At 35.7% G+C, this 22831-nt stretch overlaps 1 protein-coding gene across 3 annotated transcripts in view; it reads left to right on the plus strand.

The window, feature by feature from the left end:
* The first annotated feature begins 308 nt into the window (after positions 1 to 308).
* Positions 309 to 22831, plus strand: part of USP28 (ubiquitin specific peptidase 28) — a 40437-nt gene continuing 17914 nt past the window's right edge. For 2 of the 3 annotated variants that reach the window (XM_006912800.3, XM_025047471.1), the window contains exons 1-12: positions 309 to 401; positions 2478 to 2555; positions 3570 to 3702; positions 7110 to 7215; positions 8123 to 8282; positions 12184 to 12270; positions 13014 to 13151; positions 14075 to 14148; positions 15547 to 15623; positions 16296 to 16444; positions 18225 to 18352; positions 20621 to 20716. In XM_006912800.3, the coding sequence (XP_006912862.1) occupies positions 2487 to 2555; positions 3570 to 3702; positions 7110 to 7215; positions 8123 to 8282; positions 12184 to 12270; positions 13014 to 13151; positions 14075 to 14148; positions 15547 to 15623; positions 16296 to 16444; positions 18225 to 18352; positions 20621 to 20716 (1217 nt within the window). In that variant the 5' untranslated portion in view covers positions 309 to 401; positions 2478 to 2486. Of the gene's footprint in view, positions 402 to 2477; positions 2556 to 3569; positions 3703 to 7109; positions 7216 to 8122; positions 8283 to 12183; positions 12271 to 13013; positions 13152 to 14074; positions 14149 to 15543; positions 15624 to 16295; positions 16445 to 18224; positions 18353 to 20620; positions 20717 to 22831 lie in introns of all 3 variants that reach the window. The other variant, XM_006912799.3, reaches the window with a different exon arrangement.

Raw genomic sequence — 22831 nt, forward strand, 5'->3', positions numbered from 1 at the left:
ATGAAGGCATTGCGTCATAGATTTAAGGGGCAACTATTTTTCTTTTATTGGTGCATAAAACAATGTTTTTATAATATATCACCTTAGATTCAGTTAAAGATAGTATTTACCTCAAATATTATGTTTTCTTGATGATAGCTTATTTAGAACTGATTGTATTATTAAGTAATCAAAGTTGTGATTATATAAAGGCTGGGAAAAAATAAGACTTATTAAGATGCAGAGGTCAAGATCAAAATACAAGAATAAAATATTTGCATTGTTTTGCATTAAATAGGTATTCTTGCTTCTTTTCTTTGTCTTCTCAGATACAGCATGGCATAGAGGTTAGAGTGCAGACTCTGGAGTCAGGCAGCTTGGGGTCAAATCTCAGCTCCATCCCTTACTAGCAATAACCTTGTGTAAGTTACTTAACTTCTCTATGCCTCAGTTTTCTGTCAGATGGGCATACTATCCATCTCAGGTTTGTGATGAAGGTTAAATTAGATAATATATATGAAGTGTTTAGAATACCTAGCTAAAAGTAAGCAGTGTATGTAATTATTTTTAATGGGATTGTTTTCTGTGAATCCTAAATGTGAGTTGATATATAGAGTAATTTGAGGTGAAGATGTGATTGTTTATCCCATTGTTACCTTCTTGGCTTCAGTTTAGATTTAATATGCTACTCTATTCCCCCTTCCAATATTATTGCACTTTTTTGGGGGGTGTATATTGGTTTTGGTTTCTTATAAAATTGCATATGATTGAGAGATACAGATTCACGTACTTTTACACAAAATCAAATGGAATTAGAATTAGTTTGGAGAAAACTTTAATATTTTACTTTTCTAAAAATCACATGCTTTGTGTTTTCAGCTTTTGCCAAGGCTAAATCTGGACACCTGCTAGTCTGATAGTCACTCTCCCAGTGCATAACGAGTTTCTTTGACAAGACATAGCCTCAAAGACTGCTGCTCTCAGCAAGATCAGGTTCCATTTCTAGCCTATGACTGTGGCCTGTGACTAGAACAGAAGGACTGTACAGGGATGTTTCAGTTAGTTATTTCTAGTTGTGTGATACTTAAGTGTTGCACTGGGCCCTCAGCTGTTGAAGAACACAGGATACTATTTCTATTCCAGCTGGCAGTGAATGTAGACAGCCTCTTGGAGATGTATTAGTAACTGAAAGACAGTTAATGGTGAAACATTAAGTATTGAATCAGTAATTCTTGGATGACCTTAGGAATGATATAAATTAGATTTCTTCTCAATGAATTAAATTTGAACTGTTTCGTTTTTCACATTCATCTAAATGAAAAAGGATTATAAACTGATCTTACAGTAGGTGGAAGTTACCACAAGATAGGTTTTTTTCATGATTCAGATCAATGAAGAGAAAACATTCCATAGTTTACTCCCCTGGGAATTTTATTTATAATTCAAAACATTCTAGCTTTATCTATATTTCATTTTAAGCAATCAAACTTAAAATTTTAAATATGATGTTGGTGGTATCATTTGTTAATTACATGATTGGAAACTTACTGTCAGTGAAAAATGACACACACGAATGGCATGTGTGGCGAAGCTTAAAATAGCACATCTTCACGTACATGCAAATTCCCTGGACTCTGTATATGACCTATTTATGTACTGCTCACAGAAAGAAAAACCCGAGACACTTTAAACATTCCTTAAGGCTAGAATATTACATTTAAATGTTTTATATACTTGTAGTTTTACTGTTTACTCATATTTCTTTCACAAATGCCCAAAGCATTTTTCATGAGTAAGCTTTTAAAAGAGTAATAGATTTGGTGTTTCAGAATAAGTGACAGCATTGGGGCTGGAGAAACTTTCCCTCTAGCTCCTTTAGTTCTTCTGGCTGTTGGAGTAATTCAAATGACATACAGCACATTATTAACAGGAGAAAGCCAAATTTTAATATGTATACACAGGGAATTCGCACAAGTGTGAAAATTCCAAATACTGCTGCAAAATGAGGTATAGATGTCATTTTGCACGAAGGAGAAAGGGATGGAAGGATCTGGGATTTCAAAGAGAAAATAAGCAATTAAATAGACAATTCACAAGGAAGAAAGTGGCAAACATTCTTGCTAGGAGACTGGTAGACAAGGGGACACAATTCACATGTGCTAAAGTGGATATGCTAAGTTGATTATGCTAAGGTTCTCTTCTTGAAGCAGGTTTTTCTATCTGAATCTTTTTGCGTAGGAAAGGGAGAGATAACTTTTCCTAAGTTTGTTGGGCTTTAATTGTTTTTAGCTCAAAATAATCTGCATGGCAGGATGGCACATTCCAGGGAGATCCTGCCCCCACAAAAATCAATACCTTGGATGTTATCAGTTCTTTGAAGTAAAAATGCAAGTCTCAGGCCTGGTTATCCAAGAAGCTTGTGCTTTTTAAATGTATCCAGGTTTACTTTCTGACTAACATATGTCTCTGTTTTTGTTTGTTTTGTTTCTCAAATATAGAGCTCCCAAATGCTGTTAAATCAGCTGAGAGAAATCACAGGCATTCAAGACCCTTCCTTCCTTCAGGAAGCGCTGAAGGTTAGTTTCAAGGCTTCTGTTGATCAACATGCTTTAAAACAGTTGTCCATATCATAGTTATGTCAGTTCAAACTATTTTTATGCCAAAATGAAAGTGCATCTAAGGACAGAAGTTCTATGGGTCAAATGACCCATTATCTTCAACATGTAAATTATAAGGGGAGTGGAGGAAATTGGGGATGGGGAGCATGGGGGAACCTTGCAGGGTAAAAAAGGTTTAAGAAACTTATCAACCATTTACATTTTATAGACTTTGTGTGGATCCTGACTCAAACAAACAAATATTTGAGTCAGGGAAGTTTGAAATGGTTATTTGATAGTTTAAGAACTTATTACTTACTCAAGGTGTGATAATAGCATTGCAGGTTATATTTTTTAAAAGATACATGCTGAAATGTTTACTGATGAACTAATAAGATGCTTAGGATTTGCTTCAACATATCTGGGAAGAAGGCAGGCAGAATGGATAAAACCAGACTGACCATGACTTGATAATTGTTGAAGCTGAGTGATGGGTACATGGGGTTCAATTATACATTCCCTCTATTGTTGTAAATGTTAGAAAGTTTTTCTAATAAAAATTAAAAACAAATAGAAATATGGTCACCGCTATAGAATATGGTAACTGCTTGGTGTTTTTATTGACTGCATGTAGAATCTCTGTTAATTGCCAAGCCCCTTTTTGATAAATCATGCCTTAGCTATTCTATGAAATCAAGAATAGTAGCAATCAAAGCAGTGAGAACAAATCTCCATAAAATTTCATTCTCGTTTGCATGTTGTGGTAAATTAGAGCATAGTAACAGCCTTCTTGTAGCTAAGAATTTGATATATGCTTTAAGCATAGTAGACTTGCTATCTTCCACCATACTTTTTTTCCCCTACTTTCTACCCCAGGATTCTGCCTAGACTTGCTCAGCATGTCACCAGGGTAGTAAGTTATAACCAAAAAACTAATTTGCTACTTATTTTAAATGTGAAACTTTACTTTTGAAATTGTTTTCCTCTCTTTAGGCCAGTAATGGTGATATCACCCTGGCAGTCAGTCTTCTCACTGATGAAAGAGTTAAGGAGCCCAGTCAAGACACGGTTGCTACAGAACCTTCTGAAGTAGAGGGGAGTGCTGCCAATAAAGAAATATTAGCAAGTAGGTATTGCCTGTCTTGGTCCTGCTCTGAACTTGCACAAATAAGAGATGAGTGTCGTGAGTTTCCTATCAATTACATCAACCCTTTGGAAATAAGGGTAATGATAACTAATTATTGAACCATTACTATGTGCCAGGTACAATTTTAAGGACTTAAATGGATTCATTCATTCATTCATCCATTTAGCACTTACTTGGCGAGCACCCACTATGTACCAAGCACTCCTTTAAGTAGTAGAAATGAATAGAAGAAACAGAATCCCTGCCTTCATGTAGCTTATTTTTTCATGGGGAGATCAACAAATAAATAAATGAATTATAAAGCATATTAGAACATCATAAGCACTGTATAGAAAAGTAAAGGATGATGAAAGAAATGAAAAAAGGAGTTCTGGGGATTCGATTTTAAATAGGATAGGTCTTTGAGAAGGGGTGAGGGAGTAAGTCGTGTGGGGCTTTAAAATTGGAATATACATCGGAATATAAGGAACAGCAAGGAGGCCAGAGCTGGGGCTTAGTGAATGAGGAGGGCAGGAAGAGATGAGACCATAGAGGGAATAGGAGGCAGATCATGCAGAGCTTGGCTTTTAGTCTGAGTTAGATGGCTAGCCATTGGAGAGTTTGGAGGAGAGGAATGATGTAAACTGGTTTCTGTTTTATAAGGATCATTCTGATGGCTATGCTGAAAACAAATGTTGGAGAGCTGGTAGTGAGCATGAGTCAGAGCATATTGTCCAGGACAAGTCAGGAGGCTATTGATGTTGGCATGGGCCAGGATGGAGTGGTGGAGGGATGACAAGTGCTTACTATATAGGATTTCCTTACAAAGGAAATAAGCAATATGAAAGAAAGAGGACTTAAAGGTGACTCTAGGTTTTTTTCTACTAAGCAGTTGAAAGTGTGGAGTTGAAAGTGTGGAAATAACTGCAGGTGGAGCACATTTGGGGTGGAAGATGAAGAGATCGGTTTTGGCAATATTAAGTTTGAGATGCTTGCTAGACATTCAAGTGGAGTATCAAAAAGGCAGTGGAGATCCAAGTGTGCAGTTCAGGGGAGAGATCTGGGCTGGAGATAGGTAAAACTTGGAATCATAAATTTATAAATGGTGTGTAGTTATGAGACTGGATGAACTCTCTAAGGAAGTGGATATGGAAAAGAGAAAAGGTTCAATGACTAAGCAGTGGGTACTCCCAGTGTTGGGATGCCCGGGGAGATGAAGAGTGTCGAGGGAGTTTGGAGGAAGACCAAAAGAACCAGGAGAGTGGTACTCTGGAAGCCAAGGAGGCTTCTAGGAGAAGGGAACCATCAGCTGGGTCAGATGGCATTAATGAATATTTGAACTGTTCACAATTTTGAGCTATTCTGAATAATGCTGGTATGAATATTCTTGTATATGTCTTTGGTGCACACAGTGACTTTTTTCGATCAACATTTTTTTTTTTTTTTGAGACTCATTCGTGTTGAAGTTAATAACTGTAATTCATTTATTTTCACTAGTGTGTAGTATTTCATGATCTGAATATACCACAGTTTAGTACTCATTGACTTTGGAGTTGCTTCCTATTTTTTTTTTTTGCTGTTATAAACAAGGCTGCTGCTTGCTATTTTGGTTTATGTTACTTGTGCATGGCTAATGATGTTGAGCATCTTTTCAAGTGTTTATATCTTTGGAGAAATATCTATGCAAATTCTTTGCCCATTTTAAAAGTTGAGCTATTTTTCTTATTATTTAGTTACAGATCTGTAGATGTTCTGTATAAATCCCTTACGAGGTAATGTGATTTGCAAAAATTTTCTCCCATTGCGTGGGTGGTTTTTCACTTTCTTGATGGTGTCCTTTGAAGCCCAAAGGTTTTCTATTTTGATATCAAATTTATCTGTTTTTGTTTGTTTGTTTGTTTGTTTGATTGTGCTTTGGATGTCATCTCTAAGATGTCATTGCTTAATCCAAGGTCACAAAGATTTACATCTGTGTTTCTTTCCAAGAGTTTTGTAGCTTTTGCTCTTATTATGAGGGCTTGATCCACTGTAAGTTCATTTTTTGTAAATGGTATGAGGCCTATGGATTAAAAGTCATTTTTTTGCATGTGGATATCCAGTTGTCTCAGCACTATTTGTTGAAAAGATATTGTTTCCTTATTGATTTGTTTTGGTACTTATGATGAAAACCCCTTGACCATAAAGATGAGAGTTTATTTCTGAAGTCTCGATTATGTTCCATCTATCTATATGTTTGTCCTTATGCCAGTAGGACAGTCTTGATTACTACAGTTTTGTGTTTTTATAGAGTTTTTTCTTTCTAAATTAAATGTTTATCATTGTTCATATATAGAAATTCGCTTAACTTTTGTACATGGATCTTTTATCTAACTTCATTTTTTTATAGATTATTTTGGATTTCCCTTTTAGGCGATCATTACCTGTGAATTACGACAGCTTTGTTTCTTATTTCCAGTCTTCACATTTTTAAAAAAAAATATTTTTTTTGTACTGACTAGAACTTTCAGAACCATAGTGCATAAAAGTCCTGATAGTAGACATCTTTGCCTCAGTCTTGGTTTTAAAGGAACTGTGTTTAACATTTCACCATTAAGTATAAAGTTTGCCATGGGCTTTTCATGGATAGTCTTTCTCAGCCTAAGAATATTCTTTTCTCTTCCTAATTGGCTTGAAGTTTTTATCCTGAATAGAGGTTGAATGTTATCAAATACTTTCTATATCCGTTGAGTTTATCATTTTTTCTTTAACTGTTAAGATAGTGAATTTTACTGGTCTATTTTCTAACATTAAATGTGCATTCCTATAGTGAACTCAATTTTGTCTTACTATATAATCTTTTTTTGTACGTATTAGGATTCTCTTTGCTAATGTTTTGTTTAGGTTTTTTTTACATCTATGATCATATGCGAGTTTGTCCTTTGCCCCTTCTCTTACTGTTTTTTATTAGTTTGAGATATACCAAGGTGTTATGCCAACCACATAAAATGAGTTGAGTAGTATGTCTTCTGTTCTCTAGAATAGTTTGTGTGATATTGGAAATATCCATTCTTGAATGTTCAATATTTAGCCAGTGTTTTACAATGATAAATAAAGAGACTATTTAACCTACAGCAATGGGATAAATTTTGACTCTGGAATAAGACTGCAAAAGGGGATATTTGATTCATTGCCTTTTAGCAGCTGTTTATTACTGCACTGTTAGCTAATCTTAATGTTACAATAACTATAAGTTATTCATTTAACTCAAGCATAGAGTAACAAAATTGTTGGTAAACAGATGAGCCATTGTAGTGAGAGGCAGGGAGTATGTTTAGTTTTGCGAATGCTTTTACTTTTTTTCCAGCAATACAGACAGAAAGACAGTGCTTCCTGCATGTAGACTAATTAAATTTCAATTTATCTTACAGAAGTAATAGACCTTACTCATGATAACAAAGATGATCTTCAGGCTGCCATTGCTTTGAGTCTCCTGGAGTCCCCCAAAGTTCAAGCTGATGGAAGAGATCTTAACAGGTTATTGATTTAATTAATAATCTTTATTTCCCACACTAGTGTGTAGGTCAAAGGCAACAGCTCTGTGAATACCACTGAGGAACAGTTCTGCCAAGCTCCTCAATGAAATTTCTTTTAGGAGAAAATTTAAATTTACATTGGCTTATTCTGGTTCACTTTTGAAAAAGCCAAATATGATAAGTGTCTTATTGCAGCCTGTGGTCTTTGAGTAGAAGCCTGCAGGTTTTGTAGTTCATAATTGCTAATTGAAGGGGAAAAAAGCCCATCCTAGTCAAGTATCCAATAAATATGTATGCCCTTTTTAAACTTTGAGCTTTTGTAAACTTTGAGGATTTGCTGGCTATTTGAAAATGAAATTATGACTCAACTGTGTCTCAAAAGTGAACAGGGAATATATTTTTTGAATTGGTACTAATTTGGTGATTATATGGAATTGTCCACAAATATCCAGTTCCAATGGTTGCCTGTCAGTTCCCAGACATGTTTATTCCCTCATATGGTTGAGCTGTTTCTTTCAGGGAAACACAGGACCATAGTTTGTGTGCTAGACAGTTCAGAATCTCTTATTTATAGTAGAGTGTCTCTCTTGCCTCTTTCAATGACACAGTCTGGGATAGGGCACTGCTGTCGAAATCTAAAACTGATATGATAGCCATAAATAGTCTTCAGATTCAATTAAGTATCAAAGCCATGGACCTTATTGGTAATAATCTCTGTTAAACATCTCTGTTTAAATCTTACTTTTCACTTACATTATAAGCTTATAATTATTATATAGCCAGTGATTACCCAGTAAAAAGTTTAACTGACATTTTGAATTACCTATTATAGGTTACCAACATCCTTCATACAGTATTGTTCTTTAACTTTTTCTTTTCTTGATGTGTGGTATGTTGGCACAATACAGGATACACGAGGCAACCTCTGCAGAAACTAAACGCTCAAAGAGAAAACGCTGTGAAGTCTGGGGTGAAAATCCCAATCCCAATGACTGGAGGCGAGTTGATGGTTGGCCAGTTGGGCTGAAAAATGTTGGCAATACATGTTGGTTTAGTGCTGTTATTCAGGTACGATGTTTTTAGGAGACAACTGTGACATCTGGAAATAATTTTGTAATTTATTAAACTGAAATGTGAGAAGCATAGCTTTAAAAAAAATGGAAACATATAAAACTGGGAAGTTTTCCCCATGACGTTGTTTTCTTGTGTTCTGGATTTAGACACTTTGGTTTCTAAATTGGACAAGACTAAAAGCAAAATCTTCTGTGGTTGTAAACATGTTGAGTAGGTGTTTTGTATCGGTATTTAGTGAATACTGTTACTATAGCAGAACAAGAGTTAATAAGGAGAAATCAGTTGTTGGGAGGCTATTGTAAATATCCAGGCAGGTAACGATGGTGGCCTGGAATATAGTAGTAGCATAAGCCATGGAAGGAGAGAATTAAGAGCATTTTAGAGGAACTTAAGGGATAAAATCTACAGGATTTGGTGAGCTACTAGATTCAGGATATTTGCAGGAGAGAACTGAGAAAGACTCCCAAGGTTTCTAGTGTGAGTAACCAGGTAGATGGTAATGCCATTTGATACTGGAGGAGAGATAATTTGGGTGTGTGTTAAGAGTGGGATTTAGTTGTTTTATACATGCTGAATTTGAGGAGCCACATGGAGATACCATGTAGACAGTTAACTCTATAAATCTGTAGTTGAATAAAAATATCAGGGCTGCTGATAGAATTCTGGGACTCAGTAGCATAGATGGAGATAAAGCCAAGGGAGTAGATGAAATCTTCTAAAGAGAAATATCTCCAGGCATCTTAAACCTAACATGGCCACAATGCAGCACCTGATTCCACCCCGGTATTCTCCGTCATCGTACTTGACATCTAGCCAGCTGCTCGGCCAGTAAAGGAGCCCTCCCTTTCCACACATAAAATCCATGGCTTGCTTAACTGTATGCCTGTTGCTGTTTTAGCACTGGGGAAACAGCAGTGAATAAAACAGGCTTTACTCTCATGGAGTTTACTTTGAAAAAGGTGGAAAATACAGTAAACAAAATATGTATCAGGTGGTAATAAGTGTCATAAAGACAAATAAGTGAGGGTAAGAGAGGCCTAGAGAGGGAAAGTGCTATTTCTATAGGATGGTTAGGCATGGCCTTTCTGATAAAGTGGGCATTTAAGCAGAGACCTACATTAGGCAAGGGAATGAGCCATATAATTACATAAAGAACAGTTTGTGTAATTACATAAGGATCACTGGCATCTGTGTTGAGAATAAAATTTAAGAGAGTATGTAGAATTAAGGACCTTTGTTCTTTCTTAGAGAAATTGAGAAACCTCCCTGGATTCTCATCCCCTTTGACCTTCATGCCTATGAAAGATACTGAACAGAACTAATAGATAGAGGGGATAATCAAGGTTTCTGAGAAAACATGAGGGGATAGGATATAGGAACATATAGGGAGGAATGGGAAAAGGGCAAGAGAGTAAGAGGGGAACGGAGAAGAAAGAAATGATGACTGCAGATTATTTTTTCCTCTGTGAAATAAGCAGCCATTTTCTGAGAGTAGAGAAGTGATAGAGTCAGATTTTATATGGAGCAAAAGTTTAAGAGTTATTGCAGGCAGTTGGAAACCAATTGGCACCAGAATACAATAGTAGGATTTCTAAAAATTTGAAGGTCTACGTGAGGTTGTTGACCTTGAATGTATGATGATATCAGTATGTCTTGTTTTTTTATTGGGACTTCCTTTTAGCAGCCCTCTGAAATACTTACATGAAAAATTAAATGTATTTAGTGTGGAGGTTTTGCTGGGTAAGAAAGATTGGAATTCCTGTAGGAGAGATGGGAGCAGGTTGCTACGTAAACTATGATGTTAAGCCGAGGAGATGAGATTGGAACAAATGCCATATACACAGAAGGCAAGGGAGTGAGGGGGAAGAACAGTGCAGGTGGAGGAAACCATGGGGCAACACCTTTAATGGGACTGTGTTCATGGGGATGGGATGTTCACAGGACATCAAGGAGTCCTGGGTAGCTGGAATGCTAGGAGCAGAGGGGAGAGTCATTGGAAGTGAGGTTGGAGAGATAACTTGTCTTTTCTTCTGAGTGAGATGGGGAGTCACTGATGGTTCTGAGCAGAGGAGTATTGAACTCACTTAGATCTGGGTTTTAAAAGGCTCACGCTGGCTGCTGTGAGAGTAGATGGAGTGGGCAGGAATACAAGTGGAGAGACCTTTTATGGAGGCTACTGCAGTCATCCACATGAGAGGTACTGGTGGCCTTTACCAGTCTGGTGGCCATTGAAATGAAGAAGTTGGATTCTTGACTTACTCTGAAGGTAGAGCCAATGTCCCATGTATTGGATGTTGACTGAAGTCACCTGGTAGAAGAGTAAGAAGAATTATTACCAGATAGTCTTCATTGAGTCAGGGGCTTAATTTTGGTTGTTTTAGAAAAATAGAAAACCTGCATGAAAGTGAATTGATACAGGGCAAGTTCTGGAGGCAGGGAGACTGTGTGCAGTGTTCCAAGTGAGCAGTGATGGGAGTTTGATTAGAGCAGATGATAGGGACTGATAGGGAGGAGGTGGTTATAAATGGCACCCCAGAGGCTGAGTCCAACAAACTTTTTTCCTTATTGGATGTGGATGGTTAAGAAAGTGAAAGGATTTGAAAATAGTTCTGAAGTTCTAAACTTTGATGACTGGAAGAGGAGGATGCAATTGAGTGATATAGAGAATAGACAAAGGAGATGAAGCAGATGTTGGAGGATTATCTACCGATATTGGACTTGGAAATAAGAGTACACTTTTGTGGTTTTTAAGAATAATGGCATCTTTGGGACAAGCCCAATTTTGAAGTGGAGTGACATGACTGAGAATATAAAGCCATTTTTCTCATTGTAGAACGAAAGTCCTGGAAGATGTTGCGGGGTGGTGAGCAGAGTAGGAATAAAACCAGGAAGAATGTAGACAGATGGGGTAGAAAGAGAAGAGAATGGGCTGATACAGAGCTTAACAATCTAGTCCTGTCTGTAGATAGAACTTTGGTATAACCTGACTTCAAATTCTCTGTGCAATTGTACACACCCCAGTGGTTGAATCCCAGTAGGGCTTGTGATTGAGTGAGGGAAGTTGGAGGCCTAATTTCTACCCAGGATGCTGCTTCAAGAGTTCCAGTATGCAGGCTACAGGGACTTTCATTTGAGAATTATGCTGAGATGAAGAGTTTTAGTCATACAAGGGATTTTAAAAAACATTAACTTTCAAAGGATATGTATAGTAGAAAAATGTATGATTTATGAAACAATAAAACGAAGCCTTCTTCCAAATTCTGTCAGCCAAAGATATCTGCTGTTAAATTTTTTTTTTAAATGGTACTGTGATAGAGTGGAGAATAGTAAACACTGCTATACTCACCGCTGGCTTCAGAAATAAATGTTACAAATCTCCGTGCTATTGAGTCCCTGTCGTTACCATCCCCAATCGTGTCCTCTTTTCCCTTCAGATATAACTACATGTGTATGTATCCCTAAAGGGTATGTAATATTGTTTTATATGTAAGTGTATTTAATATAAACAATATAATACTGTATTTTTCTGAGATTTATCCATGTTGATACATGTAGCTCTTGATCATTTTCACTGCTATGTAGCAGTTCAAAAATGAAAACATTTTTTTCCACAAAATTATTTTAATGATTACCTAATAGTCTGTTGTATAAATGTACTATAGTTTATCTAATCTGTTTCTCTTGTTAGCCATTACATTTTTTCTAGGTTTTTCCTAAAAGAATTAACATTCTTTTAGGTAAATTTTTATGCATAGCCATTATTATTTCCTTAGACATAGTAGAATTACTACATTGACAGTTAATACGTACTTGTAAGGTAAAAGAAGAATTTTTTTTTTTTGCTACAGTTAATTTGGAAAAAAAGGCCCTGAATCCATTTCTTTCTTTATTTCAGTCTCTCTTTCAATTGCCTGAATTTCGAAGACTTGTTCTCAGCTATAGTCTGCCACAGAGTGTACTTGAAAATTGCTCAAGTCACACAGTAAGTTGCTGTTGAGGAGTTTTCACTGTTGTTTAGTTACTTTCATCCCAAAAGCTTTTACATTGTTGGCTAAAGCTGACAACTGTAGTTCTTTGGCTTGTGCTAATAACGTTTTCATTTTCAAATGGCTTTTTCTTTTTTTATATGTGATAAGAAATAAGGGTTTTCAAAAATGTGAAGTTACGTAGGAATAAAAGAAGAAAAACAGTTCAAAGAAAGTGATGCATCACCCTGATGGCCTCAGCATGTCTGCCTGTGGGCGGGAGCTTCAGAAATCTCCGTTCTGTTTGTTCAGAAATCACTGCTCTGTTAGCCACTCAGGTTGAGCGATGTAGAACAGATGAGCTGATGCTGGAGGTCTGGACCTTCTTAAGAGAAGAGGCTTTATTTAGTCTGTTCTTGCCAAAAGATGTAGCCCCCTGCCGGTGATGTAACTCTGCCCGGGATTTTACCTTGATGATAGATTTTCCTAACAGAAAGGAGGACAGCAGCTTCAGAAAACCAACATTTTTGCTTTTCTGACAATGTTATCTCTCTGGCTTCTACATAGATATTCTTTCAGTTTCTGATAATCCTCCTCTACAGACCTTATCAGAGCACCTGTAACATAGTTTGAGACCTGACCCTGGTCTAGAGCTAAGTAAATATAAATTAGGGAGTGATCATTGACAACCTTTCTCTTTAAATGTTCTAATTTTCCAAGTAAGAGGTTTTAAGAGTACACATTACTATCTTTTCTACAGGAAAAGAGAAATATCTTGTTCATGCAAGAGCTTCAGTATTTGTTTGCTCTGATGATGGGATCAAATCGCAAATATGTAGACCCTTCAGCAGCCCTGGATCTCTTAAAGGGAGCATTCCGATCATCTGAGGAACAGCAGGTACAAGAAACCTGTTCTTCATATGTTTTTCCTCAAACTCTGTGGAGTTTGAAATCATGCCTTGTTAACATTACTGTGATGTTGCTTTATTTTAACTGTGTAATAAACCGAACGTGACTAAGTAGGACTGTGGGTGCCTGCTTTTGCCTGTTATAATGCTTAAGGACAGGCGGTAGAGAGAGGGAGAGAAGAAGGAAGGGTGGCTGTGTGTGTTTTGTGTAATGTGAGGGAGGCTGGCAAGAAGAAATAGTATTAGAATAGAATTATATAGAGCTGTTGAACTAGGAGGACATTGGAAAATATCTCAGCGAATCCTAGCAAAGGATCACCAAGGAAAGTAAAGTCCTTTGTCTGTACCTTTGTCTTGGGATGGTCCAGATAGAAATTTTATTTTCAAAAACTATCTCTAAACCTGAGTTCAGCAGCTTTTCTGAGAAATCTTTCTCTTCTACGTGTTAGTATTGTCTTTTCCCTACCTCTTATTAAAAAACAAAGCTGTCACTATTAGTGACATAAAATTAACTTTTTTCTCCATCTAAAGTAAAGATTCTACAGTTCTACAAAATCCTCAAAACATTTCATAAAAATTTCCTTTCTCCATTCATAAATTCTAGAGGACTGCAGTCTCCTTTTGGACTTTTTTTTAAGGCCTAACTGGAAGATTTTGTTAGTTACAAGCAGATGTGGCTGCAATTGGTAGAGTTCCAATTTCCTCCTAGCCACAACTTAGAGATTGCCTGATGTGTCTTCTATTTTATCTGTAGTAGGTGGGTTCCAGTGTTCCTTGTATTGTTATTTGGCCCTAAAAAAGAAATCTTTTCATAGTAATAAAATCTTAGTCATTGGTTGGGTAAGAGCAAATGTTCATTTCCCTAAGTATAGTGTCGAATCTAACTCTTCTGCAATTCGTACCTCTCTTATAGCAAGATGTGAGTGAATTCACACACAAGCTTCTCGATTGGCTGGAGGATGCGTTCCAGCTAGCTGTTAATGTTAAGTGAGTGTCACAATTTGTTTGTACGTCCTTCCTATTCACAGTGGTCCGGTGAGAATTATGATATGGGAGAAAGTTACTCGTCTCAAGCAGGTTTTTTCACCAAACCTTACGGGATAACCACTCAGTTATTTGTCATTGCGTATTGCTATTGCTTTGATTTTTCCCTCTGAGGATATAGATAATCATGTTAACCTACAGTTTTTTACTAAAAGGGCCATACCTATTAATTTTGTTGAAATCATAGTATGTGCTGTAAAATGTATTAAAAAGTTAAATCAATTCTAGATATGAACATGGTGGTATAATATGGATACATTAAACTTAATCTAAAACAACTTGTAAAGTCTGTAGAACGTTAGAAAATAGCTTTTAGTTTTATCAGTTATTGACAAGTGAAATTCAGGGTAAAGAATGCAAGTATCCCTCTCTTAATAGGTGCTGAGAAATTTGTTTTCTAAATTATTTTAACTCTAGGTAGAAGAAATATATATCATGAAATACCTTTGCGATTAGCAACTTACATGGTTAACAATTTAACATGGGCTTGAAGAAATAAACTATAGTTGACCCTTAACAACATTGGTTTGAACTGCGTGGGCCCATATACGTGCAGATTTTTTTCAATAAATATATTGCGAAATTTTTTGGAGATTTGCAACAATTTGGAAAAACTCACAGACAAGCCATGTAACCTAGATATATAAAAAAAAAATTAAGAAAAAGTTAGATATGTCATGAATGTGTAATATATGTACCTATTTTCTTATGTTTTCTCTAGCTTACTTTATTATAAGAATACAGTATGTAATACAGAAAACATACAAAATATGTATTAATGACTGTTTATGTTATCGGTAAGGCTTCCCATCAACAGTAGGCTGTTAGAAGTTAAGTTTAGGGGAGTTGAAAGTTATAGTGGATTTCTGACTGTTCAGGGGTCCGTACCCCAACCCCCTACATTGTTCAAAGGTCGACTATAATTTTATTACATTACTGTTATGCCACTGGGAAAACTTTTTTCTGTTTATTTGCAGAACTGCACAAGAGGGTTCTTTGTTACCTCTTTACTACTTCTATACCTTTTTACATCTATCATTGGATATAGATGTATACAAATAATACTTATGTCTGCATACGTGACTCCCCTATTAGACTTACAGCTCCTTATGGCCATGGATCATGCCTTGTCTTTGAATCTTCAAAATTTAGCATAGTGCTGGGCATATACTTGTTCAATGAATATTTGAACTGAAATAATACTTTACTTATTTTAGACCATCCCTACCTCTTTGGAATTTGATGAAAATATACCGTTTTTGCTTTTGAATGATGGTTGGGTTTAGTGTAGTACTTATCTGATCCAAATGATACAGATTTGTCTTCTTTTTTTAAAAGCAGTAATCCCAGGAACAAAACTGAAAATCCAATGGTGCAGCTATTCTATGGTACTTTTCTCACTGAAGGGGTTCGTGAAGGTAAATTCTCTGCTCTAAATGTTAATGCTAGTCCTGTGACCAATTTTGTATTACTGTGTCCATGTGAGGAGGCAATATAATGGAAAGGCTTGAGAGTCAGACAAATGCGGATCTGAATATTGGTTCTGCCTCTTAGTGCCTATGTAATCATGGACAAACCATGTGAGCTCCTGGACCCTCAGTCTCTTCATCTATCAGATGGGCCCAATCTTTATTTCAGATTTGTACTGCCCAAACCTAGTATTAATGTCAAACATACAGTCATGTTACTCAGTTTTCTCTGTGTTGTTTTTTTTCCAATGAAATATCTCATCTCAAAAGGTTTTATTAAGTTAGACTGTCAAAAACACTTGTCTACTGTAGAGACTTATCTAGACTCTGTGTTGGACACATAAGGTTTTTTTTTTTTTTAAACTATGGAAAATTTTGAACACATGTAATTTGGCCAGTATAAAAACCTCCATGAACTCAGCAACCATTAGTGTGACAGTTGTAAATGATCAATGCCTGGATCCACTGGTTCATTAAAGGTTACCATATAGGCTTAAATGTACTTCTAACCAGATCTCAGGATGTTGCTGAATGCAGAACACATTGTCTCTCTGATGCCAGAAAAAAGGGCTTTAGATAGTGGTAGTGCTGTGTTTTAAAAAGCAATCTGTTTCTTTCTAGGAAAACCCTTTTGTAACAATGAGACATTCGGCCAGTATCCCCTTCAGGTAAATGGTTATCGCAACTTAGACGAATGTTTGGAAGGGGCCATGGTGGAGGGTGACATTGAACTGCTTCCTTCTGATCATTCAGTGAAGTATGGACAAGAGGTGAGTTGGATCTTTTTATTTGGTATACCAATGACAAAGCCAGTTAAGTAGGACTGAGGTTTTATTGGCAAATAGTTTCCCATCACATATTAAATAACTTTTACACTTAACAGAACTTGAACTAGTCTGAAGTCTCTCATGAGTTGATATGAGTTAGTGAGTATTAGTATTTGATAAATAAATTCTTTACTAAAAGTATGAATTTGAGTTAATCATATAAAAGTTGTATGCTGCTTCTGATGTTTTAAGTATGATCAAGTTTCTCTTTTTCTGTTGAAGCCTACCTGTACCTGAGTAGGGAGAACCCACTGCCTCCATATTTTCGGAGGGTAAAAGTACAGTGATTAACTCCTATGGTATGCCATTTAGAATATTTTCCCTATTATAGTATTTACTGTTTTGAGTTGTAAATTCTGCTTTTGCTTTAAAATTTTTAAAATTTTATATTCATTTATTTATTTTTGTGGGTTGGGAAGAAAGGGAAAATTAAAGGGAGAGCAAGGGTAATTAATGTCTCAGAATTCCAGCTGGGTTAAGAATTTAGTGAATTTCATTTGGAGCATAATTGTCAACACAACACAGCTTGGATTATTCTTCTTTCATCATACATTTTGAGACAAAATTGTGGCTTCTAAGAGTCCAACTCAGTAATTACTACAGGAAAAAGAAAATCTTTCTTGAATTAAAATAGAGAGCTTAACATGAGCCTTGTCAAAGTACATTGGCGGTGGAGCCCAGTTGGAACTGGGAGAGAGTTACTGCCTCCCTAGCTTTTCAAGGAAAGTACTAATTTCTGATTGGGAGGCATATAACATCTGCACCATCTGTGCAGAACTGAGGCTTGCTCTTACAAAAGAGGAGAACTTCATTAGCTGCTTAGCCCTCTGGAGACATTTATTCAAGAATGGGAACTCTTTATTAAAAAAGTAGAAAATCATGCTTATTTAGATGTAGCCCTGAGGTAGTGAGACAGGCTGTCTGGATTCACCTTTTGCTGGCAAGGGTATGTAAAGGGAGCATAGCTCTTTGTACCTTTGATAAAGGGAACATTTTAAAGCTGTTCATACAGACCTCTGGCATATAGGTGAATTGAACAGAAATGTCATTCCTGGTTTAGATTTCCCTCACCTATGATCAGTGACAGTTGAGATCTTTTCAGGGTTCATTTCTCTGGGTCTCTTAGGAGATATCTGTAAATTCTTGGAATTTAGAGATTTTCTCAGAAACTTGAGAGCTCATAATCAAGAGGCTACTTCAAGTTTCCTTTTTAGACACAGAAAGCATTCAGCTTATGGTTAATAGACTATAAATAAATAGTATATAATGTATGCACAAATATTAGTCTTTTTAGCTGATTCATGGAGACAATTGACTCCTTAGTTATATGCAGCTTAGATTACAATTTCTAATCCTTTGGTTAGGCTAGCCATTTTCTTCAGGTTTTGAACCTCTTTTCAGTACTGATGATTTAATGAGTGAGTTGTGTAGGTGCTTGTCACAATTCACATATTCAAAGGTGGTTATTTCTGAGAATGATAGTTGAGTAGAATAGTGTTCACTGGCTCATAAATTTGGTGGATTGAGGAATATTTAACCAAATTATCTAAGAGGGCATGATTCAAAGTGGTCATTTTCTTTAGAATTTGAGATTAAATAAAAACTCTTATATTGAACATAAATTCTATACCAATAGGACACATATATGAGGGATATTTTAAATCTGGCTATTGCCATTTCCTAAAAATAACTTCTTTCTCTCACATTTCTACTCTTGACATAGTGTTGGTTTACAAAGCTACCTCCAGTGTTGACCTTTGAACTCTCAAGATTTGAGTTCAATCAGTCCCTTGGTCAGCCAGAGAAAATTCACAATAAGCTGGAATTTCCTCAGATCATTTATATGGACAGGTGAGTTCTATGGTTGATTGTCTCCTTTTTGCATTGGAGCAGAAGTGAGCCCATACTGAGTATATTGTGCATAGGAATCACCTGGAGGTCTTGATAATATGCAGATTTGGAGTCAGTGGATCTAGATTGGGGCTCAAGAGTTTGCTTTTCTAAGAATCCCACAGGGTGATGCTAATAATGCTTCTGATCTCTGGACCACAATTTGAGGAGCTAGGCTTTAGGTGAAAACCCTGCTAATTTGTGGATGAAGCACACTATATAGAATAACCACAGTATATTTCTTTGTAGTCTGGTTTATTGATGTATAGTTTACATACAAAAAGAGTTACCATTCTTAGATATACAGCCACCTGTACATAGCCAAGTAACCACCATTACAGTCAGGATATGGAATATTTCCATCACCCAAAAGGTTCCTTTGTGCCCCTTTGTAGTCGATCTCTTTCCTCCACCCCCAAGCCCTGGTAACCAGTTACTTATTTTCTGGCCCTGTAATTATGTATTTCTAGACTGTCATAATTAGAGACATTAATATTCAGTATGTACCTTCTTGCTGCCTTCTTTAATTTATGATTATGTTTTTGGGATTCATCCACGTTGCTGCATATATCAGTGATTTGTTTCTTAATATTATTGAGTAGTAGTTCATTATGTGGATGTACCACAATATTTTTTCCATTCGCCAGTTGACAGACATTTCAAATGTATCAACTTTTAGATTATTATGAATAAAGTTGCTATGAACATTCACATGAAAGTCTTGTGGGTTTTAGTGTTTCCAGGTAAAATACCCAAGAGTGAGATTGCTGGGTTATGTGAAAAGTGTATGTTTATAAGAAATTTCCAAACTGCTTTATAAAGTGGCTATACAATTTTGTATTCCTACCAGCAGTGTATGAGAGCTCTTTTTTCTCCAAATCCTCTCCAATATGGGGAATTATCAGTCTTTTTAATTTTAGCCATTATAGTGATTTTGTAGGAATATATTTTCTTTTGATTTATATTTCCCTGATAACTAATGATGTTGAGCATTTTTTCATATATTTAATTAAGTGCCATTTGTATATTTTCTCTGGTGAAGTGTCTGTTCAAACCTTTTGTCTACTTCTTAACTGGGTTTTTTGTGTTCATACTGAGTTATATGAGTTCTTTATATACTTTAGATACAAATCTAAACATTCACTGTCTATGCTTGTCTTCCATTTACTTCCAGTGTTTTTAGAAGAGAAGGAATTTTAGTTTTGATGAAGTGTAACATAGCAATTTTTCTTTCATTATTCTTTTTGTGTTCTGATTAAGAGATATTTGCCAACCCAAGGTCACAAAGATTTTCTTCTATTTTTTTCCTAAAAATGTTGAAATTTTAACTCATATTTATGTCTATCATCCATTTAGAGTTTATCTTTACATATTGTATGAAGTAAAGGGTTGGTTTTTTATTTACAGGAGGGGGAAAGAATGCATGTGGATGTCCAATTATTCTAGCACCATTTGTTGAAAAGACTCTCCTTTCTCCCATTGAATTATATTGGTACTTTTGTCAAAAATTAATTGAACATATATTTTTGGGTCTGTTTTTGGAGTCTCTTTTCTCGCTATTGGCTAATTTTATGCCAGTGCCACATTGTCTTGATTACTGTGGTTTTATTTTAAATCTCGATATCAAATAGTGTTAAGTCCTCCAACTTTGTTTTTCGTTTTGTTTTTTTTAAAAATTGTTTTGTTTATTCTGGTCCTTAGCATTTCAATATAAATGTTAGAACCAGCTTGTCAGTTTCTACCTAATAGCAATTGAGATTATATTGAATCTACAGATCAATTTAGGGAAATTGACATCTTAACAATTTTTAGTCCTTCAATCCATGAGCATAATATAACTCCATTTATTTAAATCTTTGTGAATTTTTCTCAGTGATGTTTTGTAATTTTTAGTGTACAGGGCTTGCACATATCTGATATTTTATCCCTAAATTTATGTTTAATGTTACTCTAATTTTCTTAAATTCTACTTTGAGTATATGGAAATGCAATAACTGTTTTTCCTCGTTTTTAATTGACTTTGTATATTTTGATCTTACTAAGTTCACTTATTAGTTCCGATGCATTTTTATAGATGCCTTGAGATTTTCTATGTAAATGATCATGTCAATTTGCAACAAGAGGCAGTTTTACTTCTTCCTTTGTAGGACATTTCCTTGTATCCCTAGTTCGCTGAGACTTTGCATCATTGATATTTTTAAATTTTCGTTTTTGGGCTTATTTGCTTAGGTACATGTACAGGAGCAAAGAGCTTATTCGAAGTAAGAGAGAGTGTATTCGAAAGTTAAAAGAGGAAGTGAAAGTTCTGCAGCAAAAGCTGGAAAGGTGAGTTGTAGACACCTGTGTGCTTAGAGATACAAAAGTTTATACACTTAAATTAAGATAATTTGCTTACATTTAAAATTAATTCAGAATTTAAGTATTAACTAGTATATTTTATAAAATGGCTAAGAAAAGTTTTTTTTTTTAACTGTGAAACAGTCTTCAAGATGAGCTAATAGTATCCATGGGTGAACAGTAGTTTCAAGGGACTTAAGTAACAGTCACTGTCATTTACAGTCACAGTCAATTATTGGCAGTGTATTGCAGAGAACCGACATTCTGATTTTATAGCCCTTTACTTTTTCTACTCCCCTTGCTATCTTTGTCACAAATGTGAAAGGGTAACTGTCATCATACTGCAATTTTCTTGGGAAAGCAGTTTCAGAAGTTCTAGAAAAAGTAAACAAAACAAACAAAACCCCAATGCAGTTCTACCTAGAACACTAACCGATTAAAAGTGCTTATATTTCTGACACATACAAGTCCTTTGTCTTATGGAGGAGTTCTGCTCTCTCTCTCTCTTTTTTTTTTTTTTTGTTACTATTTCTGTGTAATCACCCTATCACTCCCTAAGGAGGAGTCAGTGTAATTCCTTTTTAGTCAAGATAGAGACCGTTGATGTAGCATTTAAGAAGGAATCCCATGCAGTGTCAGTGGCTTTTTTCCCCTTTATCTGCTTAACAGTTCTGCTGCTACCGTCAACCCACCCCTACCCACTCCATTGCTAGGTCACTGATTTCCTATTTCTGTGTAATCACCCTATCACTCCCTAAGGAGGAGTCAGTGTAATTCCTTTTTAGTCAAGATAGAGACCGTTGATGTAGCATTTAAGAAGGAATCCCATGCAGTGTCAGTGGCTTTTTTCCCCTTTATCTGCTTAACAGTTCTGCTGCTACCGTCAACCCACCCCTACCCACTCCATTGCTAGGTCACTGATTTCCCCGAGAGGCAACACATTCCATACCAGCCCATGAGAGACCTTGCACCTATAGGTACCCCCTACCTAAATTCCTTTCTCTCACTCGGGAAGAACTTATCCAAGACTTATTGTGATGAATCATCTAGTTGTCTTAATACAGACTCAAACTGAAGATTGATTCCTCAGATACTGTCCTGGAAGTGATTTACAGGACTCTGCCTACCACAATTTTTTACTTTTAAGGTTTTAGTGATACTCTGTAAGACTGGAAAGTTTTGTTTTCATAGATCCAAATACACTTCATGTCTTATAGCTAAAAAATTCTCAATTTACCGGTAACCAACAAGGCATTCTGGCTTATTTAGATATTAAAATAGTGTGTGGGAGTATTTCCTCTAGTACGATATTACTCTTTTTTAAATAAAAGGACTTTAAATTTCATATAATTTTATGTGGATATAATTTTTTTTAAAATTGTTTATCTATGTGTGACATACTCCTGGAAAAATATATAAGAAACTATTAATGGAGACCATTACGTAAGAGAACTGAGATGGGGATGGGTGACTTTTATGGTTTGTTTTATACTTTTTGTATTTGATTTTTCTTAACTGGTGCTTGCATTATTTTTATCATTAAAAAAATAAAAATGTTTACTATTTCTTCTCTAAGATACCTTGATATAATATTAAAAATAGGATTTATGTACAGCGTAGACATCTTTTTTGAAACTTTGCTCTCATTCTAAATTGAAATGCTACATTGTATGTAGTGGTTGGTCTAAAGGAATTCAGTAGAAGGACAGGAAAATGATTGTCATAAAATCGAAGATAAGTTTCTTAGAGAATTTTTTTCTTGCAACTTTGTATGAATATCATAATAAAATACAACAAACTTGGGAAGAGTTACAGATATAAAATGATTGCTTAAAATCCTATGGCGTTATCAATGCTGCATTGTTAGTAAGAAAATGCTTCCTTTTTGATCTAGGCCAATCATGTATTGATTGATTAAATCAACAAACACTGAGGGCTTAGGAAGACATATTAACCATGTCCGTGGGATAGACGAAAAGTTTAGTTCATGTACTGTAGGAGTTCAGGGAGGGAAGATGGTCCTTCCAGTGTTGGGGTGGTGGGGTGGAATAGTAAGGAAGATTTCATGGAGAAAGTAGATCTTAAAAGATAAATAGAATTTAA

Source organism: Pteropus alecto, unplaced genomic scaffold (genome assembly GCF_000325575.1).
Source record: "Pteropus alecto unplaced genomic scaffold, ASM32557v1 scaffold224, whole genome shotgun sequence".
Lineage (NCBI taxonomy): Eukaryota > Metazoa > Chordata > Mammalia > Chiroptera > Pteropodidae > Pteropus > Pteropus alecto.